We start from the raw sequence: 19,652 nt of genomic DNA on the forward strand, positions 1-19,652 counted from the left end.
GCTAGGATACCATTTTGTACCCAAACACAAAACGCACATGCTTGTATTACTTACTTTTATATAATTATTCTTTAGAAAACATGCATACTAGTTTTTGAGTTATGCGTGTGGACAGACAAACAGACAGACCCAATTTCATTACCCTCGCCTCCCCTTCGGCGAGGGTAATGAAGAAACAGCAGTGCTGAACCGGGACTCTGGGCCCTGGTTTAAGGACGAGGGTGCAGAAACCTACAGGGGTGCTAATTCTCTAGTTGAAGCAGTCGGACAAGAAAAAGACACCAAACGTCTCCCTGCTGTCAACACTTTAATGAGTCCCTGTCTGCCAGATGACATCACTTATTCAGCCATTAAACGCCATCAGGGCCAGCATTCTCTGCCTTCAAGCAGCAACAGAACTAAACCGGCGTGAATCTAAAAACGTACATCCACAATTATAGCTTTGGAAAAACAGCGTCAAAATATCAGCATAAAATCATTCGAACAAAAACAGCGACTGGATCCGTCGAATCAAGGATCCAAACCTCCGTCGGTTTATTCGTGATAGAACTGCTTGATAAGAACACAATACGAGGATAAAACACGGACAACGGTCCGACCAACCGTCATCCTGCCGTCGCGCCCGAACCCGGGCGGGGTAGAAACCAAACGTGAAGAAGACGCGCCGCCGAACTGACGGCCTGATGCTGGAGGAGTGCTGCTAACCGGGACTGAGCTCTGACCGCCTGTCCCACAGAGACAACAGGTGGCATCCTGCCTGGGGCTCCAACTCCTGCATGGGACGACAGCGGCACACGTTCAAAGCGTGTCCCCGCGGACGTCATGCGGCACCCGGACGGACACCGTGCGGTCCTCTCACCTGTCCGTCCCTGCTGACCTGGATCATCTTGTTTTCATTCCAGGGGTTGTGGATGTGTTTGGTGAAATGGAAGGGAAGACTCTCCCTGTGGATCCACTCGATCCTGAAAACCCCTCCGAGTCCCAGGACGTCCCAGTCCTGGCAGCCGTCCTGACTGGCGACTGACGCCATGCGAGCGTAGCCCTGCGGAGACGCAAAACGCCGTCCTGAACGCCCGCGGCGGCAATGGGACGGGGATGGGGACGGGGGACGGGGGCTCACAGAATGCCGCCTGCTTTCACGTACCTGGAAGTGTCCAGAGCCCTGAACAGAGAAGACGAGGATGACGAGGCAGTTTTCCACGAAGGCCTTGTTCAGTTTGAGCTCGTTGTTGAGCGAGGTGGACCAGATGCCTTTCTGCTGGGAGATCTCGATGTTCCTGATGCTGCTGCTCTTCATGATGAAGTATCGCACCGATGAAGGTCTTGAGGCCTGCCGGAACATGCATCCGTTTAAGTTCACAGCTAACGGTGCGATATGCTAACTTCCTGAACCTCTCAACGGCGTCAAAAACAGGTTCTTTACTCTGCGGCTCGGTGAGGCGTCTCCTGGGCGGACAAAATGGTTGCTGATGCACAGATGTGGACACAGCTGGAGACGGACAGGCTAACTACGTGGCATCGTCTCGAGTATGATCAGACACGGCTTCCCTTTTGAAGTGCAGCGGTTACTAGATCGGAGCCCGGACGTGCCATCCGCACCGAAGCCCAACGACTCATCACGCCTTTGTGGAGGTTTCTTGTCGTTTCAGGACTTCTAGTCGCACCTCAGATCAAATAAATCGTCAAATATCAAGTAAACACCTTCATTGAGGAGCAGGAGGAGGAGGAGTTATCCTCAGAGGACTGATTTAAGGGCGGGGGGGCCTCCTCTCTGCGGTGGGGCTTGACCTGTGCGCCTGAGGTAGCAGGTGTCCTACGAGACCTGAGGAGAGACGGTGCGCGTTACGTCTTCTGCAGCCGTCCAACAGGCCAATCAGAAAGCAGGACGAGTTCAACGACACACGCAGACACAGCGGCCGTCCTACTTGTCTTTGGCGGTGCTGCTGGGCCGTTGGGGGCTGCTCTTGGAGGTCCTGACGGAGAACGCTCCGTCCTCTGACGCCATGGGCCAGGGTCTCTGTCCAATCCCGGTGGGCTGCTGCAGACCTGCTGCCTGCTCCTCCGCGGCCAGAACCTGAGGAGTCAACGTCAGAACACGTGGGCAGCTTGAGACGGGCCGGGCACATTCAGGGGGGCAGAACGAGGGCGGCTTGGTGCAGAACCAAATGAAAGCCTCGATCCGTCGGGTTTTGATCTAGGCTTTGAGTTCTGGTAGTTTTTGTACGAGTTCTCACTAAATATGCAACATAACGAACAGCAGCGACCTCCTCCTCCTGTCGACGTGTTTTTATTTGGGTTGCCTCGTACATAATAATGAGTGTTGGTGTGTGATTGGGTTTGGGTTTGGGTTTGGGTTAGGGGCACTCACAGAAACCAGCGCGTGGATTACGGCCTCGTCCTGCTGAGACCACGGCTTGGACAGAGAATGGATTCTTCTGATGAACAGACTTTGCCATTTCTGCCTGAGATCAAACACCAGCGCTGCAGCCTGACGATGGAAACAGCAGAGGAGGGACAGTTAGCGCGAAGTCTCAAAGAAGACGGGCCATCGAAGGACAAAAGACGTTAATACGACGATACAGGAGCCCTGCAAGTACTGACTGTCTGCCTAGAGTACTGTACAAGCCTACTGACGGTCCATAGTACAGTAGTACTCGCCGCCCGTTTACAGTACAGTAGTACTCGCCGCCCGTTTACAGTACAGTAGTACTCGCCGCCCTTTACAGTACAGTAGTACTCGCCGCCCTTTACAGTACAGTAGTACTCGCCGCCCTTTACAGTACAGTAGTACTCGCCGCCCGTTTACAGTACAGTAGTACTCGCCACCCTTTACAGTACAGTAGTACTCGCCGCCCGTTTACAGTACAGTAGTACTCGCCGCCCACTTACAGTACAGTAGTACTCGCCGCCCTTTACAGTACAGTAGTACTCGCCGCCGTTTACAGTACAGTAGTACTCGCCGCCCTTTACAGTACAGTAGTACTCGCCGCCCTTTACAGTACAGTAGTACTCGCCGCCCTTTACAGTACAGTAGTACTCACCGCCCATTTACAGTACATTAGTACTCGCTGTCTGTTTATAGTACAGTAGTACTCACTGCCTGTTTACAGTACAGTAGTACTGATTGACCGAGACTAAATGTATTCCCACAGATGAATTATTGTCATTTTAAATTCATGTGGATTTAGAAAACGAGTCTGTGCTCTTTGTTCTCATTAATAGAACTAGAAATAATTATTGGAATTTGTTAGCCAATAGAATCAAAGCCCTGTTCGGCCTATGATTATTGGGGTAGAATGGTACTGAATCGGCCCGAGGTCACGCCACGCTCACCTCTCTGTCCATTTGAAAAACAAGTCCGTCTTCAATCCTCAACTCGGCGAGGTCCTCCGTCTCGCTGTCGCTGACGTCGTCCGGTGGACCGCCTACAGGAAACAAGATGGAGACGGGATCTGACCCAGCAGAGGAAGATGCTTCTGCACCGGGCGTTTCGTTACGGCATGAACGTCCTCGCGGGTCGACCTTCCAGGTCCGCTAGCATGTTGAACCCAACAACAGAAGCTACTAGCAGGCGCACACTTAATAAAAATAAAACGTTCCATTCATCGCCTACCAGCTAACGCCTGCGCTTCAGGTTGTTGCAGCGCAGAGGTGGGCAGTTTGGCGCAGCCTCCAAATATGGCCACGGTGATGGGAGTGACCACGGAGCAGCAGCGGACGCTGACCATCCTGTGGCCTCGGCTCATCTCGTCGTAGATCAACCAGTCGGTGGGGCACGCCTGGACAGCTGCCGCCGAGCCGTTCTACACAACAACAACAATATATAAATGTTCCTTAATTGTTTTTTCCATTATTAGAAGTCCAACAGATTTGAAATTTTAGTTGTATAATGGAGGTGGGATTTAATAAATTATCTTCTCACCCCTTTTCAAGCACTATATAATGAATTATTTGCTATTTTTCGTGTACATAACCTTTGGTGTGTGTTTTGGACATATTTATTGTTTTTTTGGGCTGAAATATAGTTTCTTGTACACGAAAAGGTATTTTTTATTTTTATTCTGCTTGGAACAAACAATAAACTAAACTAAACTAAACTAAGCCCCACGATTTCAGAAAGGAAGCAAAGACGGTCCAAGAGGTGCTTCACACACCGTCGCCATGACGACCAGCTACGCTGAGGCAGAACTATCCTCTTGTGAGAAAGTGCCTGGTCCCAAACGCCTACACGAAGGCGTTCTGGCCTACCTTCTTCAGCCGGTTCAGGACCGACGTCGGGTGAAAGTGGACCTTCTTGTCCCAGCTACTGGACAGCAGGGCGGTCTCCTGGACGATGTGGACCACGTTGGGATACATGCCAGCCACCAGCGCTGCCTTCACTACGGCCCATTTCTCGGAGTTCTGATTCACATCGCAAATATTGCTGTCCCCACGAGCCCGGACAAAACCTGGAGGACGAACAGGCAAGCCGATAAAGATGTCCACATTTGTATTTTTGTACTGCGGGACTGACCGATAGCACGAAGCTGTCCCAGCAGCTGCGTCCTCATGCCCAGGATCATGTCCATGGTGGCCTGAGACAGGAAGTTCTTCTCACAGAAGGACCTCTCCCAGCCGTCACTGCGGGCCTTCTGCCACGCCTGAAACGTCGCAGACACGCACAGACAGAAACGGTCTTCAACTTAAACAGAATCCTACATCATCTGTTTAATAAATAAGCAATAAATAAGCACGGGGGGGGCTACCTGGAAGGCTCGCAGGAGGGCCATGTGGTCACTGAAGGTGCTGGAGGTGAAGCGTTTGCGGCAGTTCAGAGCAGCCATTTTCTGAGAGCCCTGGGCCGGAAGGACAAAGGGGTCGCGGTAGGCCAAAGTGCAGGCGATGGTCAGAACGGGGTCCAGGCACTTCAGAACCACAGCGCACAACACCATCTTCCCCAGGTGGGGCTCCAAAGGCAGATCAGCAAGGTGGTAGCCCAGATCAGTCAGTTCCTCCATCTCGTCCATGGCGTCTATGGTCTGGCGAGAGACGGGGGGGGGGGGGGTTCGTTTGTGGGACTACTGGACGTTGGGTCAGAACGTCTGAGCCGTGTAGCGCAAAGAAGAGGAGATCCGGTCCTCCGTGCAGAGAGGAGGCGTCTTTCAGCTCGGCTAAATGCTAATATGGCGTTCCTTACCTTTAGCCTCTGCACGGCGTTCCTGATGGTGTGTAGGGGCGGCGGCTGGGGGGCTCTGGACAAGAACTCGGCGACTGGACAACAGCACGGAGCCAGCAATTTGGTCTGCAGGCACAGTTCCTTCGACACACGACACACCAGCGGAACACTTTAATGCTACGCTGCGTTAGCGCTCATCAAAGTGTGCTGCAATTCTAACAGTCCTTTACACGACGCACGCTAACCCTGAAGGCAAGCAGACCAGATCATCATGCCTGGGGGGTGTTGGGGGGGACTCACGTTTAGGTTTAAAGACGTTTCACCCCAGTGAATACAGCCAGATAAATCCCTCACGCTAGAAACACCGAGCGACTTAAAGCTAATTCCAGCTGAAAGTTGAAGCGTCGACGGGTCGCTACCTGCAGGGGCATACGAAGCAGCTGCGGGACCTGGAACTCCAGCATGTTGTTGAACCTGAGTCGGCTGAAGAGGTGGAAGCAGATTCCTGGTCTGCAGCGGCCAGCCCTGTGGACAAGAGGGACAACGTTCAGCGTAATCTAACCCGCCGAAGAAAGAGAGAGGACGCCTTCTCCTACTGGACGACCCAACAGGTCCCGGTCTACAGGACTGGGGGTTAATGGTTCTGCTCAGCAAGAGGCCCGTCGCAGGGTTCACCTTCCCTTCCTTTGCAGAGCGCTGGCTTTGGAGATCCAAACGGACTTCAGCATGGACACGTGACTGAGGGCGTCGAAGGATTTCTTCCACAGGGAAAAACAGAAAACAAAAACATGAACCTCTGTTCATTTTAAACGTGTTCTTCTCATACCTGCGTATTTGCAGCAGCGACTGTACCTCTTTGACCTTCCCCGAGTCGATTACAAACACGACGTCGTTGATGGTGATGCTCGTCTCTGCGATGTTGGTGGAAAGAATCTGGAGGGGGGGGGAAAGAGACCCGTTAAAATCGAGCCAGATCGTCAAGTGAACCGAACGTCCGTCCAAAAGAGAAACCAAATCATCCGCATTCAACACAAGGCTACGGAAAGCATGACTGCGTGCAGGCAGACCCCCCCCCCGGACGACTCACTATCTTCCTGACGCCAGGTGGGGAAGTCTTCATGGCTTTCTTCTGATCCAGAGTCAGCATGTCTGAGTGCAGCGTGAACACCTGGTACCTGAGAGACGACAACAAGCTGCTCTGCTTTACCGAGTCCAAACATACATGCGGTGCTATTTATCTAGTTTAAAAACGACATTTATTAGCGTCCATTACATCGTGAACTTGCATTTCTAGCTGAACCCAACTTTAGCTCAGAGCTCACCTGTCGGAGCAGGCGGAGAATCTCGGATCGTCGTACAGGATGCGGCCCCTGAGGGTCACGATCTCATCATACCCGGGGAGAAAGATGATCACAGCCCCTAACGGACCCAGAGAGCACATCCTGAGACGCTGCCCGTGAGGCGCGCCCGTGAAACGCCGCGGCACGGCACGCTGCCGCCGAGGCTCACCGTCGCTGGTGGTGACGCAGATGTTGTGCAGCAGATCCATGATGAGGTCGAGGTCCACCAGCTCGTCGTCAAAGCTTTGGTGGTACATTCTGAGCAGCTCCTGGTCCTCGGGCTTCAGGTCGTCCCCGCCACGCTGCGGCTCATCCGGGCTGCCCGCCGCTACCAAAGGGCTACACGAGAACGTGCATCGAGCGCGGCGCCATTTTAGCTCCGCCGCGGCGCGTAATCAATAAGCACAGCTTCCGTCAGCGGGACACTTACAAGGAAGATCCGAGTAGATCGACGGCATCCGACTGATTGAAGTGTCTGGCGAAGTCCAAGGCCGTCCTGAAATCAGGTGACGACACTAATCAAAGCATCCACAAGTGGGAAAACCAGCGAGGAAGGATTTGGGAAAACTGATCGAAGCTGTGACGTAGGTAAAGCTCAAGCAGTGGAAAAAGCAGCTGTTTGTGTGGGCGGGGTTATAGATAGTAGCGGTACAATATGGATCACACCCTGGACCCAATCAGAGGGCTGTAGTGACATCACAGTTTAACATGGCCGCCGTCCTACCATCCATTGGAAGCCTTTGCGTTAATGTCGGCTCCCGCGCTGAGAAGCTGCTCCATCTGCGCGAGGAAACCCCGACCGGCCGCCGCCATCAGAGGCGTGGAGCCCGTCTCGCTGTGCCTGTAGTCCACTAGCGAGGAAAACAGCATATTTACAACGCCGCCAGTCATTCTACGCTGCCACGAAAACACTGTAAGCGTGTTTGGTTTGAACATTTCAAAGGTATCGCCACGCGGCCGGACTCCAGAGCGCAACGCCAAACCCGCAGACGTTTCAGTCACGAGAGCCATACCGTCGACGTTTTCATAGAGGATGAGGTTGAAGAGCTGAACGAAAGCGTCCAGGTCTTCGTTGAGGAAGACGTTTGAAATGCAGGAGTCCATCTCTTTCACCAGCCAGGGCGCCATCGGCTTCGTGACGCTGTTTTTCTGTTAAGACACAATCGCATGCCGGCTCAGCTGGAGCACAAAAAAAGGCTCGGGGACCAGAGACCGGCTGGGTGAAGTCCAGCCACGGCTTTTTTTTTTTTAATGCAGCTCAGATTTACCGGCTCGTCGGGGGTGCTGGTCTCTCTTTCCGGGGCGCAGCAGTCCTGGAGGAAGTTTGGGGCGGACTCTGTCGCCCTCTGCTGCTCCTCATTACAACGGCTTTCCACCGTTCTGCACCACTCTGTCAAACGCATCTGCTTCTTCTCCTCTGTGAACCAAAGCATGGCGGCAACACACAAAAGCAGCAGTGAAGACAAAGCCTGGAGGCTGAACGGCCGCAAAAGAAGCTGCGTACTCCTCTGCGCCTCCTCCTTGTGGTTCCCGGAGTCGTCTTGTTTAAAGCCAGTCAACCTCAGGACGTCCTCCAGGAACAGTTCCTTCACTTCAAACATTCGCCCTTTGACTGAAAACAAAAACAAAAAAAATCACATCCAATAGCAGCAGATGATTCTCGTCGTTTCACGTTTCGACATTCGTGTCCATTCCCGGTAACGGTTGCTACCCGCGCCCCTTTATTCACGTGTGTCGCGGACAGTCGGGACTTACGGTGAATGACCGGGCAGGAGCCGAAGTACCGGACGAACATCTCGACGTCCAGAGCGGCGCTGGAGAGGATCAGCGTCAGAGTCGGGAGGTTGTGAAGAATATCCCGTAATTTAGTGAGCAGGAAGTCAGTCAGGCCGTCGCGCTCGTGCACCTCATCCTGTCGACACACAGCCAGTCACCATGACGACGTGCGCCGGCTGCCGAAAGGTTAGCGGCGCTCGCCCCCAACCTAAAAAAAAACTGTTTTACGCTAACCCGCAGGGTCTGCGACGTCACTGCAGGGCGCGGCTACAGATTTTGTTGGCAGGAAATATTTCTATATTTTTTGTTTAATAACGATTTGTCCCGATTTGCCGCGTGTTAATGAAACGCCCTCCCGAGTCCCGCCCCCACTACCTTTGAGATGTAAAGCTTTTTCCATCAAGCGGGTTTAGATTTCCACTTGCAAATCCCGACGCTCACCACAATGACATGAGTCACGTTGGCCAGGCTGGCCTCTCCATTCATCAGCGTCCTGAGGAGAACTCCGCTGGTGCAAAACGTCAGCATCGTTTTGGGGGAGACCCTGAGGATTCCAAACGCCCAGGAAACAGTTATTCCCTCACGAAGCAGCACAACTGACATTTCCTGCTCTCGAGTCGGATGTACCCCCGACCCACCTGCTCTCGAGTCGGATGTGATAGCCCACGGTCTGGCCCACGCTCTCTCCCCTCTCCGCTGCGACCCTCTCAGCCACGGCGATGGCGGCCAGACGTCTGGGCTGAGTGCAGAAGATCCTGCAGGGCTCCCCGTTCCTGCTGCATTCGTCCAGCAGGAACTGTGGGATCTGAACACATCACAAGCAGCAAGACAAGATCACATTGGCAAGGCCTCTGTAGATCCATTCAGAAAATGTACGTCCTCTCATCGCGAGAATTAATCAATCGCTCCCTAAACGTTTCGTACCTGGACGAACCTTTAACGCCTCACATCGTGACCCACCTGTGTGGTTTTTCCAGAGCCGGTCTCTCCCACCACCAGCACCACCCTGTTCTCTCTGACGAGCCGGACGATCTCCTCCTTGCGTTCGTGCACGGGCAGGGAGCAGCGAAAGCCGTCCAGCTTCGACGGACTCCTGGTCCAAGGCACCATCGGCAGGCTGCTGTTGAGGCGCCCGCTCTCCCTCTCGCTGCCGCAACTGTTGCCTGCAACGAGAGCATTACAATAACATCACACGGACCTGCGCTTGATACACAGGCGTTTCACCCCCCCCGACGAAGTACTGTGTACACTGAATGTGTACATTTCATCTGTAAAGCAGAGGGAAAAGGAAAAACGCGAAGGTTGTTTTGTACAGGATGTCTCGATCGAGTCAGCTGTAAAGTCTTTGCTGCGTTCAGTGGACGGACTTGCCCACCGTCACCGTGGTAACGATTAGGAAAATATCCCCATGGAGTTTAGAACCATCGAGACGACGCCGCCATCAGGATGCGGTTTGATTTTCAGCTCAGCATTCAGTAGTCTGTACTCATAAAATATTTGCTTTGTGTGTAGGATAAATGATAGAACCCAAACCTTGTACTATTACTATTATTAGTATTATTATTTACACGGTTACAGCTCGATGACACTCACTGGGGTCTGAGGCCACAAACATTCCACTTTTGCTGTTGGGCTGCAGGTCACTGCGCTCCTTGCTGCTGGTGGGAAACCTCTGAAGCAGGCTGTGGATGAAGTACAAAGAATTGTGGGAGGGATTGAGGGGCATGCTGGGACACGGTTTGCTCGAGCCTTCTTTCTTCCTGATGGTGAGGAAGCGGCCCGATCCTTTCCTGAAACGAGAAAAAGGGAGGCGGTTTGTTTTCTCTCGCTGAAATACTTCTTTTGGCTTGAGTCATAAAGAGAAAACGGGTCCGTAACTTTGTGGTGGTGCGACACCTCCGTTGCTGCTGAAGCATATTCGAATAAAGCAAGACATACACCATAGGTCAAAGGTTAAACCAGATAGACTGCTGGTCTGGAGTCTCATCCAACAGAAACCAGAGCATCCTAGAAAAGTGTCTATGTGCACCGTTTCCCTGGAGACCATTTGGTCTATTGTTGGAAATGTATTTTTATCGTGTTGTGAAAAAGACATGCCCTAAAGGACGACTCCATGTTCACTGAGTGACTTTATGCATCAAATCCCAGCGACACTTGACGAACACAGCCCCCCCCCCCGGGGAGGAGAACCTTACCCTTTGCTTTTAGAAACGTAACCAAGGGACTGGGCCAGTCGATGAATGAAAGCCCTCTCAGTACTGGAAAAGGATGACGGAAACTCCATCTCTGATTCGTGAAGGAAAGGACAGGGTATGGAAGCCATTAACGGAAGTGTTTGTTTTTGTTCATTTCCCGCGTAATACAACGAAAGACGGTGAAACCTTTCTGCTCGCCGTCGCTGAACCGCTCCACAGCGAGGGTCGCCGCTATCCTGAAATCCTCCGCCACGTAAATTTCCTTGAGGCCTTTAGAACCGGAACCACGGGGAGGTTTTTTCTGGCTGTTGGCTGAGTTCAACATGATGCACTGCAAAAAAAAAAAACACACAAAACAAACACACACAAAGTCTATGCAGGTGGACGTTCGGATTTATTTAACCAGCTAATATCAAAGAATAACGCAAAGGTGTGAATGCATCCACTCCGTGGGAGGCCACCCATGATGACGTCACGCTGGGTTCCCGTACACACAACACAACCACGGACCCCGCCTACTTCATCAGCACAGGTGCTGCGTGCACCTGGACGCCGTCAACATCACTCTGTTGCGCGTACAGGTTGACGTTGTAGTACTTCTTACCGCTGTACTTGTGGTTTTATGGCAGAATTCCCGGTCAGAGTGACGTTTAACGATGGCGGCGTAGTGTTACTGCGAAGCACCGAAGGTTCCGGGAAACGAGCATTAACGCTAGCTTGGTTTGTGGTAGCGCTCGTAATACGTGAACAGTGACGTCACCGCTGTTGAGAGCAGCCTAACGAGACACGCTATAAGAACCTGTAGCTAGCTGCTAGCCGAACCGCGTCAGAACCGCTAACGCTTTTTACTCAGGCGCTCCGGTGAATAATCTCCGGCAGGCGAAAGCCCTCCTCATTGAAACTTTCTTCTTCTGTCGCCTCCAAGTCCAGGCTGGCATCGGTGGAGGCGGCGCACTACTGCCACCTACTGGAGCCCCCTAGCAGCTACACCGTGTACCTCACACCTCAACTTTATTGCTTGGTGAAGTGACAGCGTTCTGCTCAAAGACGCTCTAAATCTAGACATTGTGGGTATTATGGGATGTCTGATTCTGCTCCTCCATTACTCCCTTTCATCCCAGAACTGTCGGTACCACTTTCATGTCTCCCCTTCCATTGTACCTTTGGTACAACTGGTTATAACAGCATTATAATATTCCACTGTTCCCGTGTGTGTGACGTCACTCAGATAATCGGCTTGCGTGCTTTCTAATTATGTACATATATTTTTATTCAGTCCGTATATAATTAGGATTCTTCCCTGGTATACCACCACTCCGATGCGAGTGTGCGTCTCCGCCGTTCTCACACATAATCCAACACGACTACATGAGAGCTGATAAAGGAAAGCTATACGTGACATCTTGTGTAACATAAATGTATTTATTATTAAAATAAATCAACTTCGTTAAGAAACGACGTATGCACATCACACGAGTAAAATATAAAACAAACGGAACACAGAACACATACTTTACATTCCACTTACATCTCTGGATAAAAAATGTTCTTCGTGTTTTCTTAACTCAAAGAACCTGCATGTGAACGCGTTTCCTTTTCATAAAACCTGTGATGGACCTCGTCTGATGTTTCCCACAGATCAGAATCCTGCTGAAACCGGAAACCGTTCTCTGAAACTGAACCCAGTTCAGCAGCAAGAAAAGGACTGACGGGGCGTTCCCTGCTCTCAGAGGTTTTCCACGCCTCGGATCCTCCTGGCCAGCTGGATGTCTCGAGGGAACAGGGTGACCCGCTTCGCATGTATCGCACACAGGTTGGCATCTGAGAATAACATGACGAGAAATGCCTCTGCAGCCTGGGAGGAGGAAGAGGAAGAGGAGGAGGAGGAAGGAAAAAAGGGGTGAAATGACATCCTTGCACTGTTAAAGGGACAGATAGATCTTTGTCATATATGCATGCAAATATATGCATGGGGGCATGGGGTTAGGGCACTGTTGGGGTTTCAGTGCCATGCTCAAGGGCACATTGGCATTTCCCTGGAGGAAAATGAGCAGCAGCCACCTGTAACCACGGGTAACGATAAAGTACCATTTGGCACTGATTGGGGCGAGCATTAAACAGTCTTTTGATTCGAATAAAGGCGGTGATATGTTTCTGGAAACACCTGCAGCTGTCTTTTCTAGAGACTAAGCTGTGGAAATACACGACACAAGTACAGCAAAGTACTTCCTTTAGGCTTTCAGACAACACAAACAGTCAGAAGTGCGATTCCCGAAGGCCGACACGACAGTTCTGCCGCTGAGGATGCCGACAAGTCACCGGGACCGTTTACCTCCTGTAAGGCCAGGAGAGCGTGGACCTGCCACCTGAGAGATTCTCTGGAAAAGATCTGGCACACCTCCCGAACCTAAAACAGGAACCAAGACATCCCAAAAAAAAAGCTGCCGTCAGGTGAGAGAACTCCTGGAAGCGGCAGTGAACTAAACTCAAATGAAGGATCGAGGCTACGCTTCATCAGAGCCTCTGTAATCCAGTATTTAAGCAATCCCTTAATCTATTCATTAATTAAGGGTGTTTCTCTGTAGATTCAGAGGCAAATTGTCATTTGTGAATTTGGGCTATATAAATACAATTGTATTGATTCCTGCAGCAGCATGATTGAACTGGTAACGGGTTCTCTCAGCAATAAGATGTGCGCAATAAAAATAAAGGCTTATAAACAGAACTAATTTTCCATTATTATTATTATTTCAGAGCTCAATTTTACAGTTTTTTTTTTTAAAGAAAACAAAAGAAAATTCTGAAATTAATTTCACATTATTTCAAAAAGATAAGTCACACTTTAAAATTAGCCCCATCTGCATGAGGACACTTCTGGCGTGATTCAACATTTTTGGAGTCATTACTAAAGAATCCCCTCTGTGTTAGCTCTTGTTCAGAAAGCCCCCCCCCCCCCCCCCCACCATGTTGTACTGTTGTTGGACTCACCAGGCGAGAGAAGGGTCTCTTCCTGAGCAGAAGGTCCGTGCTCTTCTGGTACTTACGGATCGCCATTAAGGCCTTGGTTCCCGGCCGAAACCTCCTCTTCTTGGGGAATGCAGGACGTTCTGGAGAAGAGATTCAAATGTTTGTTGTGGCGGCAGTGAGATCAGGATAATGAGACCACAAGGTCTGCAACCGGTCAGCACAGGTCTCTACTGGATGTTGAAGCGCTCACTGGGTTCTCCACTCCTCTTGGGGCTCCTGTGCTTGGAACCAGAGGTCTCCAGGGCTGGGGGGGGACGCCGCTGGGGGGTTTTACCCTTTCTCCGGCTGGCAGACGTATCAAAACGCATCGTGTTGACAGGTCAGCGGCAACCACAGGAAAAACACGGGCGGCCACTGCTAGGGTGGAAAGGTTGAGGACACAAATCAATACATTAACTAATCAATCAATCAATCAATCAACTTCTACTAAAGGAGAACCAGGAGGCAGCAAAAAGTAGCTTGAGTTCCGCGTGACCATTTAAAAAAAGAAAAAAGAAAATCTAACAATTATATCCTGGATCTTTTCGTGTTTTCTCCACGAACTAGATCGAAAACAACGATTTCTTCACACTAACGGGGAGACCCGAACAGCAGCGTTCAGGAACTCGGTAAAACTGCTTCAGAGCCGACCCGCCTCGCTGCGGTGAACTCGCATAGCACGTATTAAAAGTATTTCAAATATTCCTGTTCCAAAAAAAATATCATTATACACGTACCTACAGCGGAAAAACAAGACTGGATCACCTTGAATCGAGTTTCCTGCAGGGACACGGAAGACTCTGATTCAAACTGTGCCTCAGTCTCCACCTCAACCAATCAGCATTCAGGATAGAACGAGTGGGTGGGACTAAATCTTTGGGGATGTTTGATGCTAGTTGTTTAATCTCGCTAGGCGGGCGGGGATATGAGCAACAGAGTATCCGCAACGTTTGAATAGCCCCCTCTGAACGAATGAAGCGCTTCCTTGAGCTGCTTAAAAAAATGCCAATACGTCACGCTTAATATAGAAATATTAGGTTATATTACATCAATATTTACATGTATCCTGTCATTTCAAGCTACTTTTTTTTTTTTAATAAAACACAACATAAATAATATAGCTCTTAATTCTGTCAAACCCTAACCCCACGTTTTAAAGACGTGATAGTTGCAAATGATTTGTAATATACCATTTATCATATGATAAATATAATCACATGATATAATAATATAAAAATCATATATCCCACCAACGAGGGGGGTTACTTTGAAAGAGCAACAGCCATTCATACCCACTGTAACAGACGAATAACGATATGTACCTTTAAGGAGGCGTCGCCTTCTTATGACGTCACCAGGCTGCGCCTATGTTGTTGTTGCCTTTTTTTCCCCCGTTCCTCGAGCTGGTCGACCTAACATTCAGTACAACTCTTTTCTGTTGCTTAATAATATTCATTGGTGGTTTTAGTGCTGGCAACTATTTATTTCATGTTTGAAAAGCTAATAGCCGCACAAGTCACGCAGGCTGCTCCTGCGCATGCGCGACGCTAGACAGGAATGTGAGGACGGCGGTGTGTTGACAAAGATGATAGCCGCGGTGCTCAGCAGCCTGGCGGCCGGGCTGCTGGCTCTGCTCCTCTACCGGAGGACGGTTCTCCCGTTCCTCTGGGCCGACCTCCTCCACTACCTGAGGCTCCGGACCTTCTCCAGGACGCTGCGGGCGCGCACGGAGCAAGGCGTCGTCTCGTACCTCGACTGCTTCCTGTACCGGGCGAGGAGGAACCCGAACAAGCCCTTCATCGTCTTTGAGAACCGGACTCTCACGTACCGGGACGTGGACAGGAGGAGCAGCCAGTTCGCGGCCGCGCTCGGGCGGGGCGGCGCCACCCGACGCGGGGACGTGGTCGCGCTGTGGATGTGGAACGAGCCGGACTTTGTCTGCGTGTGGCTGGGGCTGTGCAAACTGGGCTGCGAGGTCGCCTTCGTCAACACGAACGTGAAAGCCGCGTCTCTGCTGCACTGTGTCCGCAGCTGCGGGGCCGGCGCGCTGGTGGTTGGCGCAGGTAGGTGGCCACGCCCCCCCAGGTGAGCTGCAGGAGGACCGCCCTCACCCTCAGCTTTACTGTTGATCCAGAAGGTCCAGTTTGAGTTCATAGCTCCACAGAACGGCGTCCCTGAACTACTGAAGCCCCTCAATGATTAAGTTATGACGTCATCATACCTGTCCAATCAGGTGCAGAGTAGGGCAAGTCCTGCTGCCACCATAGCAGGTTAAAGAATACAATTAATCCTGGACCCTTTAGTATCGCGTGTTTGTCGTGCCTTGTAGCTACACAACGGTGATGTTATGGTCTGTTGATGACGTCATGGATATTATGGTGTGCATTTTTGGAATCTCTTTCATTACGTTCCATCTTTAGTCAGTACTGTGTTTTGTTTCTATGATAGAGACGACTTCCCGTGAATGTAACTGAGATAACTTGTTGTTGTTGTTCTCCAGAGCTGGTTAGTTTGGTGGAGGAGGTGCTGCCTGATCTGAAGGACACCACGACTGTGTGGGTGGTGGATCACTCGTCGCCCTCTGAGGACCTCATCAGCTTGTTAGATAAGCTGGAGAACGCCTCTGAAGAAACACTCAGTGACCCTCCTAAAGCCGACATCATGTCAAACTTCCTCTTCATTTTTACCTCAGGGACTACAGGTAAACGTTAGCATGACCACACAGGTAAACGTTAGCATGACCACACAGGTAAACGTTAGCATGACCACACAGGTAAACATTAGCATGACCGACCACACAGGTAAACGTTAGCATGACCACACAGGTAAACATTAGCATGACCGACCACACAGGTAAACGTTAGCATGACCACACAGGTAAACATTAGCATGACCGACCACACAGGTAAACTATTAGCATGACCACACAGGTAAACCATTAGCATGACCGACCACACAGGTAAACTATTAGCATGACCACACAGGTAAACCATTAGCATGACCACACAGGTAAACGTTAGCATGACCGACCACACAGGTAAACATTAGCATGACCGACCACACAGGTAAACCATTAGCATGACCACACAGGTAAACGTTAGCATGACCACAGAGGTAAACATTAGCATGACCGACCACACAGGTAAACGTTAGCATGACCACACAGGTAAACCATTAGCATGACCACACAGGTAAACGTTAGCATGACCACACAGGTAGACCACACAGAAATAAAGTCATAACACTTATTGCATACAATTGCATTTTGAAAATTTTATCGTTATCAAAAATATTGTATTGTCTCATTTCCAAAATTCCCTGATGCTCTTACTTTAGGGATAAATGTCCCACCCCGAGCAATGACTTTGAACTTCAACACTTGCTTGACTGTTCCTCAGAGGTTCTGACTTTAGAGGTCCTTTCAGGTCTCCCTAAGGCGGCCCGTGTGGGTCACCTGAAGGCCGTCGTGAGCATGGCGTTCTTTCACATGTGCGGGGCCACAGCTGATGACATCATCTACATCACGCTTCCTCTGTACCACATGTCCGCATCCCTGTTAGGGATCGGAGGATGCATCCACCTAGGTAAGGAGTTTTAGTTTCTTATCGGTATTTGTATTGTTAGCAGCTGTAATGTTTGTCTCTTTGCCGTGTTCTCTTTTGGGTCGTAGGTGCAACATGCGTGTTAAAAAGGAAGTTTTCTGCCAGTCAGTTTTGGAAGGACTGCGTGAGGTACAACGTGACTGTAGTGCAGTACATAGGAGAGCTGTGTCGGTACCTGGTCAACCAACCCACAGTAAGACTGACGACAATGTTCAAGAAGTCTAACTTTTCATCCACTGGAGCGCCCCCTAGAGGCTCCAGTGTTCATAACAGCCAGCAATAACCGGATCATGAACAAGCTGAATTGTTTCATACTTTGCGCTCCATCAGTGGAGGAGCTCAGTAAATATTAGAGAATCTGGAATAGTTCAATCATTTCAACTGGAGTATTTTATATTTGGTTGTTTTGAGCAGTTCAACTGATTTATATTCAGGATCTCGTATTTAACGTTTCTTTTTTGGGAATGTTTTTTCGTAAACGGAAAGGTTCTCTTTAAAAAGTTAAATGTGTTTTTTTATAACGCGCATTGTTCCTCCAGGTTCCAGAGGAGATGACTCACAGCGTTCGGCTGGCGGCAGGAAGCGGCCTCAGGTCAGATGTGTGGAAAGAGTTCATCAGACGTTTCGGCAAAATCAAAATCAGAGAAGGTTACGGCTTGACTGAGGCCAGCATCGGCTTCCTCAACTACACGGATGAGGTCGGACCGATTGGGAGAGTCAACTGTTTCAGCAAGGTGCATTTCCTTTGGATTATCTCTTGTTTTAATCTCGTCATCTAATGTTTGTTTGGCGTTTTCAAAATGTTCCTGAAAAGGTAAATCCTCTAGATCGGTTGGAGGCGCTAACGCTCCTTCATCTCTTTCAGCGCTCGATGCCCTTTGAGCTCCTGAGATATGATCCACAGACATGCGAGCCAGTCCGGAACGCGTCTGGAAGATGCATGCGAGCACCGATAGGTGAATGAACACACGCCCGCCCGCCCCGTGACGGAGAGCGCTTCCGTCTCGGGGTTTCTTTGTTCCCGGACCGGGAGCGGTTGACGGGCTGAACTCAGAAGAACGGACTGACGTCATTGGACATGCCCGTTTTGTGGCGAGCCTTTTTTTAATAAAGTTTTGTAACGCCGTTCTTCCATCCTGCGTTTGGACAGGAGAGGCAGGGATCCTGGTCGCTCCTCTGACCACCATGAACCAGTTCCTGGGCTACGCCGGGAACAAGGTCCAGTCTGAGCGGAAGCTGCTCGGGGACGTCTTCAAAGCTGGCGATGTCTATTTTAACACTGGAGACCTCCTGCTCCAGGATCACCGGGGCTTCCTGTACTTCCGAGACCGCGTCGGAGACACCTTCAGGTAACCTTGACAACGAGGCCACCCATGTTTCTGCACCTTTAGGGGATGTCCAGGGCCAAAGAGGCGTTCATAAGACTCTAAGTCTCATCTGGACGTAAATCCTGGATTCCATTTTGGTTCTTTTCATATTGTGAGATCAGAAATGTGTTTATAGATTACTCAATAAAGGAACCATGAATTAATGTGGACGCTTCCTGTTTGGGAAGGAAGCTGCAGTGTTGTCGAGTCGTTACTGCAGCTACCTTTGTGTCCTGCAGGTGGAAAGGAGAGAACGTTTCCACCACAGAGGTGACCGAGGTTTTAAGTCATCTTGATTTCATCCAGGAAGCCAACGTCTACGGAGTCACCGTCCCAGGTCTGAAGTAGCCCCTGCTTTTAATGCGTTCCCAACGGGGGGGTCCAGTGACCGACGTGGCACCAACACCGTTCCCCTCTGTGTCCGCAGGGTGTGAAGGTCGAGCAGGAATGGCTGCCATCGTCTTGAAGAAGGATCAGACATTAAACGGAGCCGAACTCTACAAGCATCTGGTGACGACACTTCCTGCGTATGCCTGGCCGCGGTTTCTCAGGATACAGGCGAGTCCTCGTAGTTCTAGCATTAGCGTGGGTTCTCCTAGTTTTCCCCATTTGATCCCGGTCTGTTCTTTCAGACTTCTCTGGATGTGACGGAGACATTCAAGCAGCAGAAGATGAAGCTGGTCCAGCAAGGCTTTAATCCAGAGGCGTCCCCGGATCCGCTGTATTTCTTGGACATCTCTCAGAAGCGCTATGTCCTCCTGACTTTGTCTCTATATCAAGACATTCTGTCAGGAAAGATCTCTTTCTAAACATCATCCCCTTCCTGGATGAGCAGGACTGGACCCAATAAGGCTGGTCGGTGCGTGTGAAAAAAAGAATAAAGAGAAAACTGTTAAGACTCAGGTTCAGGTGGAAGAACTCTGTCGCTAATGCTACTGCTAATTATTACAGTGAAATGCTGTTTTCTGACACCGTTATGTTCTCTGACAGACGGAGAATCTCCGTCCATCATGAACACACACTTTCTCACTAAGTTACTAGTGTCAGGAGGCCAAATGAAATATCTGAAATAAAATAAAAGCTTGTTTTTTTATTTTGAACATTGTTTATAATGTAAAAAGGTATTAAATTGTGAAAATCGTTATATTAGAAACATAAACGTACTTCGAACCCAGTGTTTATATCATCCTGTTTACATCCTGTTTACATCC

General features: G+C 50.2%; 3 protein-coding genes across 3 annotated transcripts; 1 reads left to right on the forward strand and 2 right to left on the reverse strand.

Annotated features, from left to right (window-relative positions):
* Positions 1-301: 301 nt before the first annotated feature.
* On the reverse strand, positions 302-10,557 carry ythdc2 (YTH domain containing 2). The gene is made up of 29 exons (XM_068752753.1): positions 10,467-10,557; positions 9,868-10,061; positions 9,232-9,449; positions 8,910-9,076; positions 8,713-8,815; positions 8,251-8,407; positions 8,000-8,107; positions 7,764-7,912; positions 7,509-7,644; positions 7,220-7,346; positions 6,926-6,991; positions 6,665-6,834; positions 6,478-6,574; positions 6,243-6,330; positions 6,008-6,088; positions 5,831-5,913; positions 5,575-5,680; positions 5,177-5,296; positions 4,746-5,018; positions 4,514-4,640; positions 4,249-4,448; positions 3,614-3,803; positions 3,334-3,425; positions 2,369-2,488; positions 1,926-2,074; positions 1,702-1,822; positions 1,145-1,330; positions 860-1,042; positions 302-772 (listed from the first exon to the last, which is right to left on the reverse strand). Exons 1-29 carry the CDS (start codon positions 10,553-10,555, stop codon positions 701-703), a joined length of 3,972 nt encoding a protein of 1,323 aa, XP_068608854.1. The 5' UTR covers positions 10,556-10,557; the 3' UTR covers positions 302-700.
* A 1,525-nt stretch (positions 10,558-12,082) lies between these two features.
* Positions 12,083-14,274, reverse strand: cenpa (histone H3-like centromeric protein A). Its single transcript, XM_068752905.1, has 5 exons — positions 14,210-14,274; positions 13,684-13,847; positions 13,455-13,573; positions 12,799-12,873; positions 12,083-12,321 (listed from the first exon to the last, which is right to left on the reverse strand). The coding sequence occupies exons 2-5, from the start codon at positions 13,799-13,801 to the stop codon at positions 12,193-12,195; spliced, it is 441 nt and encodes a 146-aa protein (XP_068609006.1). The 5' UTR covers positions 13,802-13,847; positions 14,210-14,274; the 3' UTR covers positions 12,083-12,192.
* A 783-nt stretch (positions 14,275-15,057) lies between these two features.
* Positions 15,058-19,609, forward strand: LOC137908956 (long-chain fatty acid transport protein 6). Its single transcript, XM_068753388.1, has 10 exons — positions 15,058-15,535; positions 15,973-16,173; positions 16,898-17,056; positions 17,143-17,267; positions 17,614-17,808; positions 17,940-18,030; positions 18,225-18,423; positions 18,681-18,778; positions 18,869-18,999; positions 19,074-19,609. The coding sequence occupies exons 1-10, from the start codon at positions 15,058-15,060 to the stop codon at positions 19,248-19,250; spliced, it is 1,854 nt and encodes a 617-aa protein (XP_068609489.1). The 3' UTR covers positions 19,251-19,609.
* The last annotated feature ends 43 nt before the right edge of the window (positions 19,610-19,652 follow it).

This window comes from Brachionichthys hirsutus, chromosome 19 (assembly GCF_040956055.1).
Source record: "Brachionichthys hirsutus isolate HB-005 chromosome 19, CSIRO-AGI_Bhir_v1, whole genome shotgun sequence".
In the NCBI taxonomy this organism is placed as follows: Eukaryota; Metazoa; Chordata; class Actinopteri; order Lophiiformes; family Brachionichthyidae; genus Brachionichthys; species Brachionichthys hirsutus.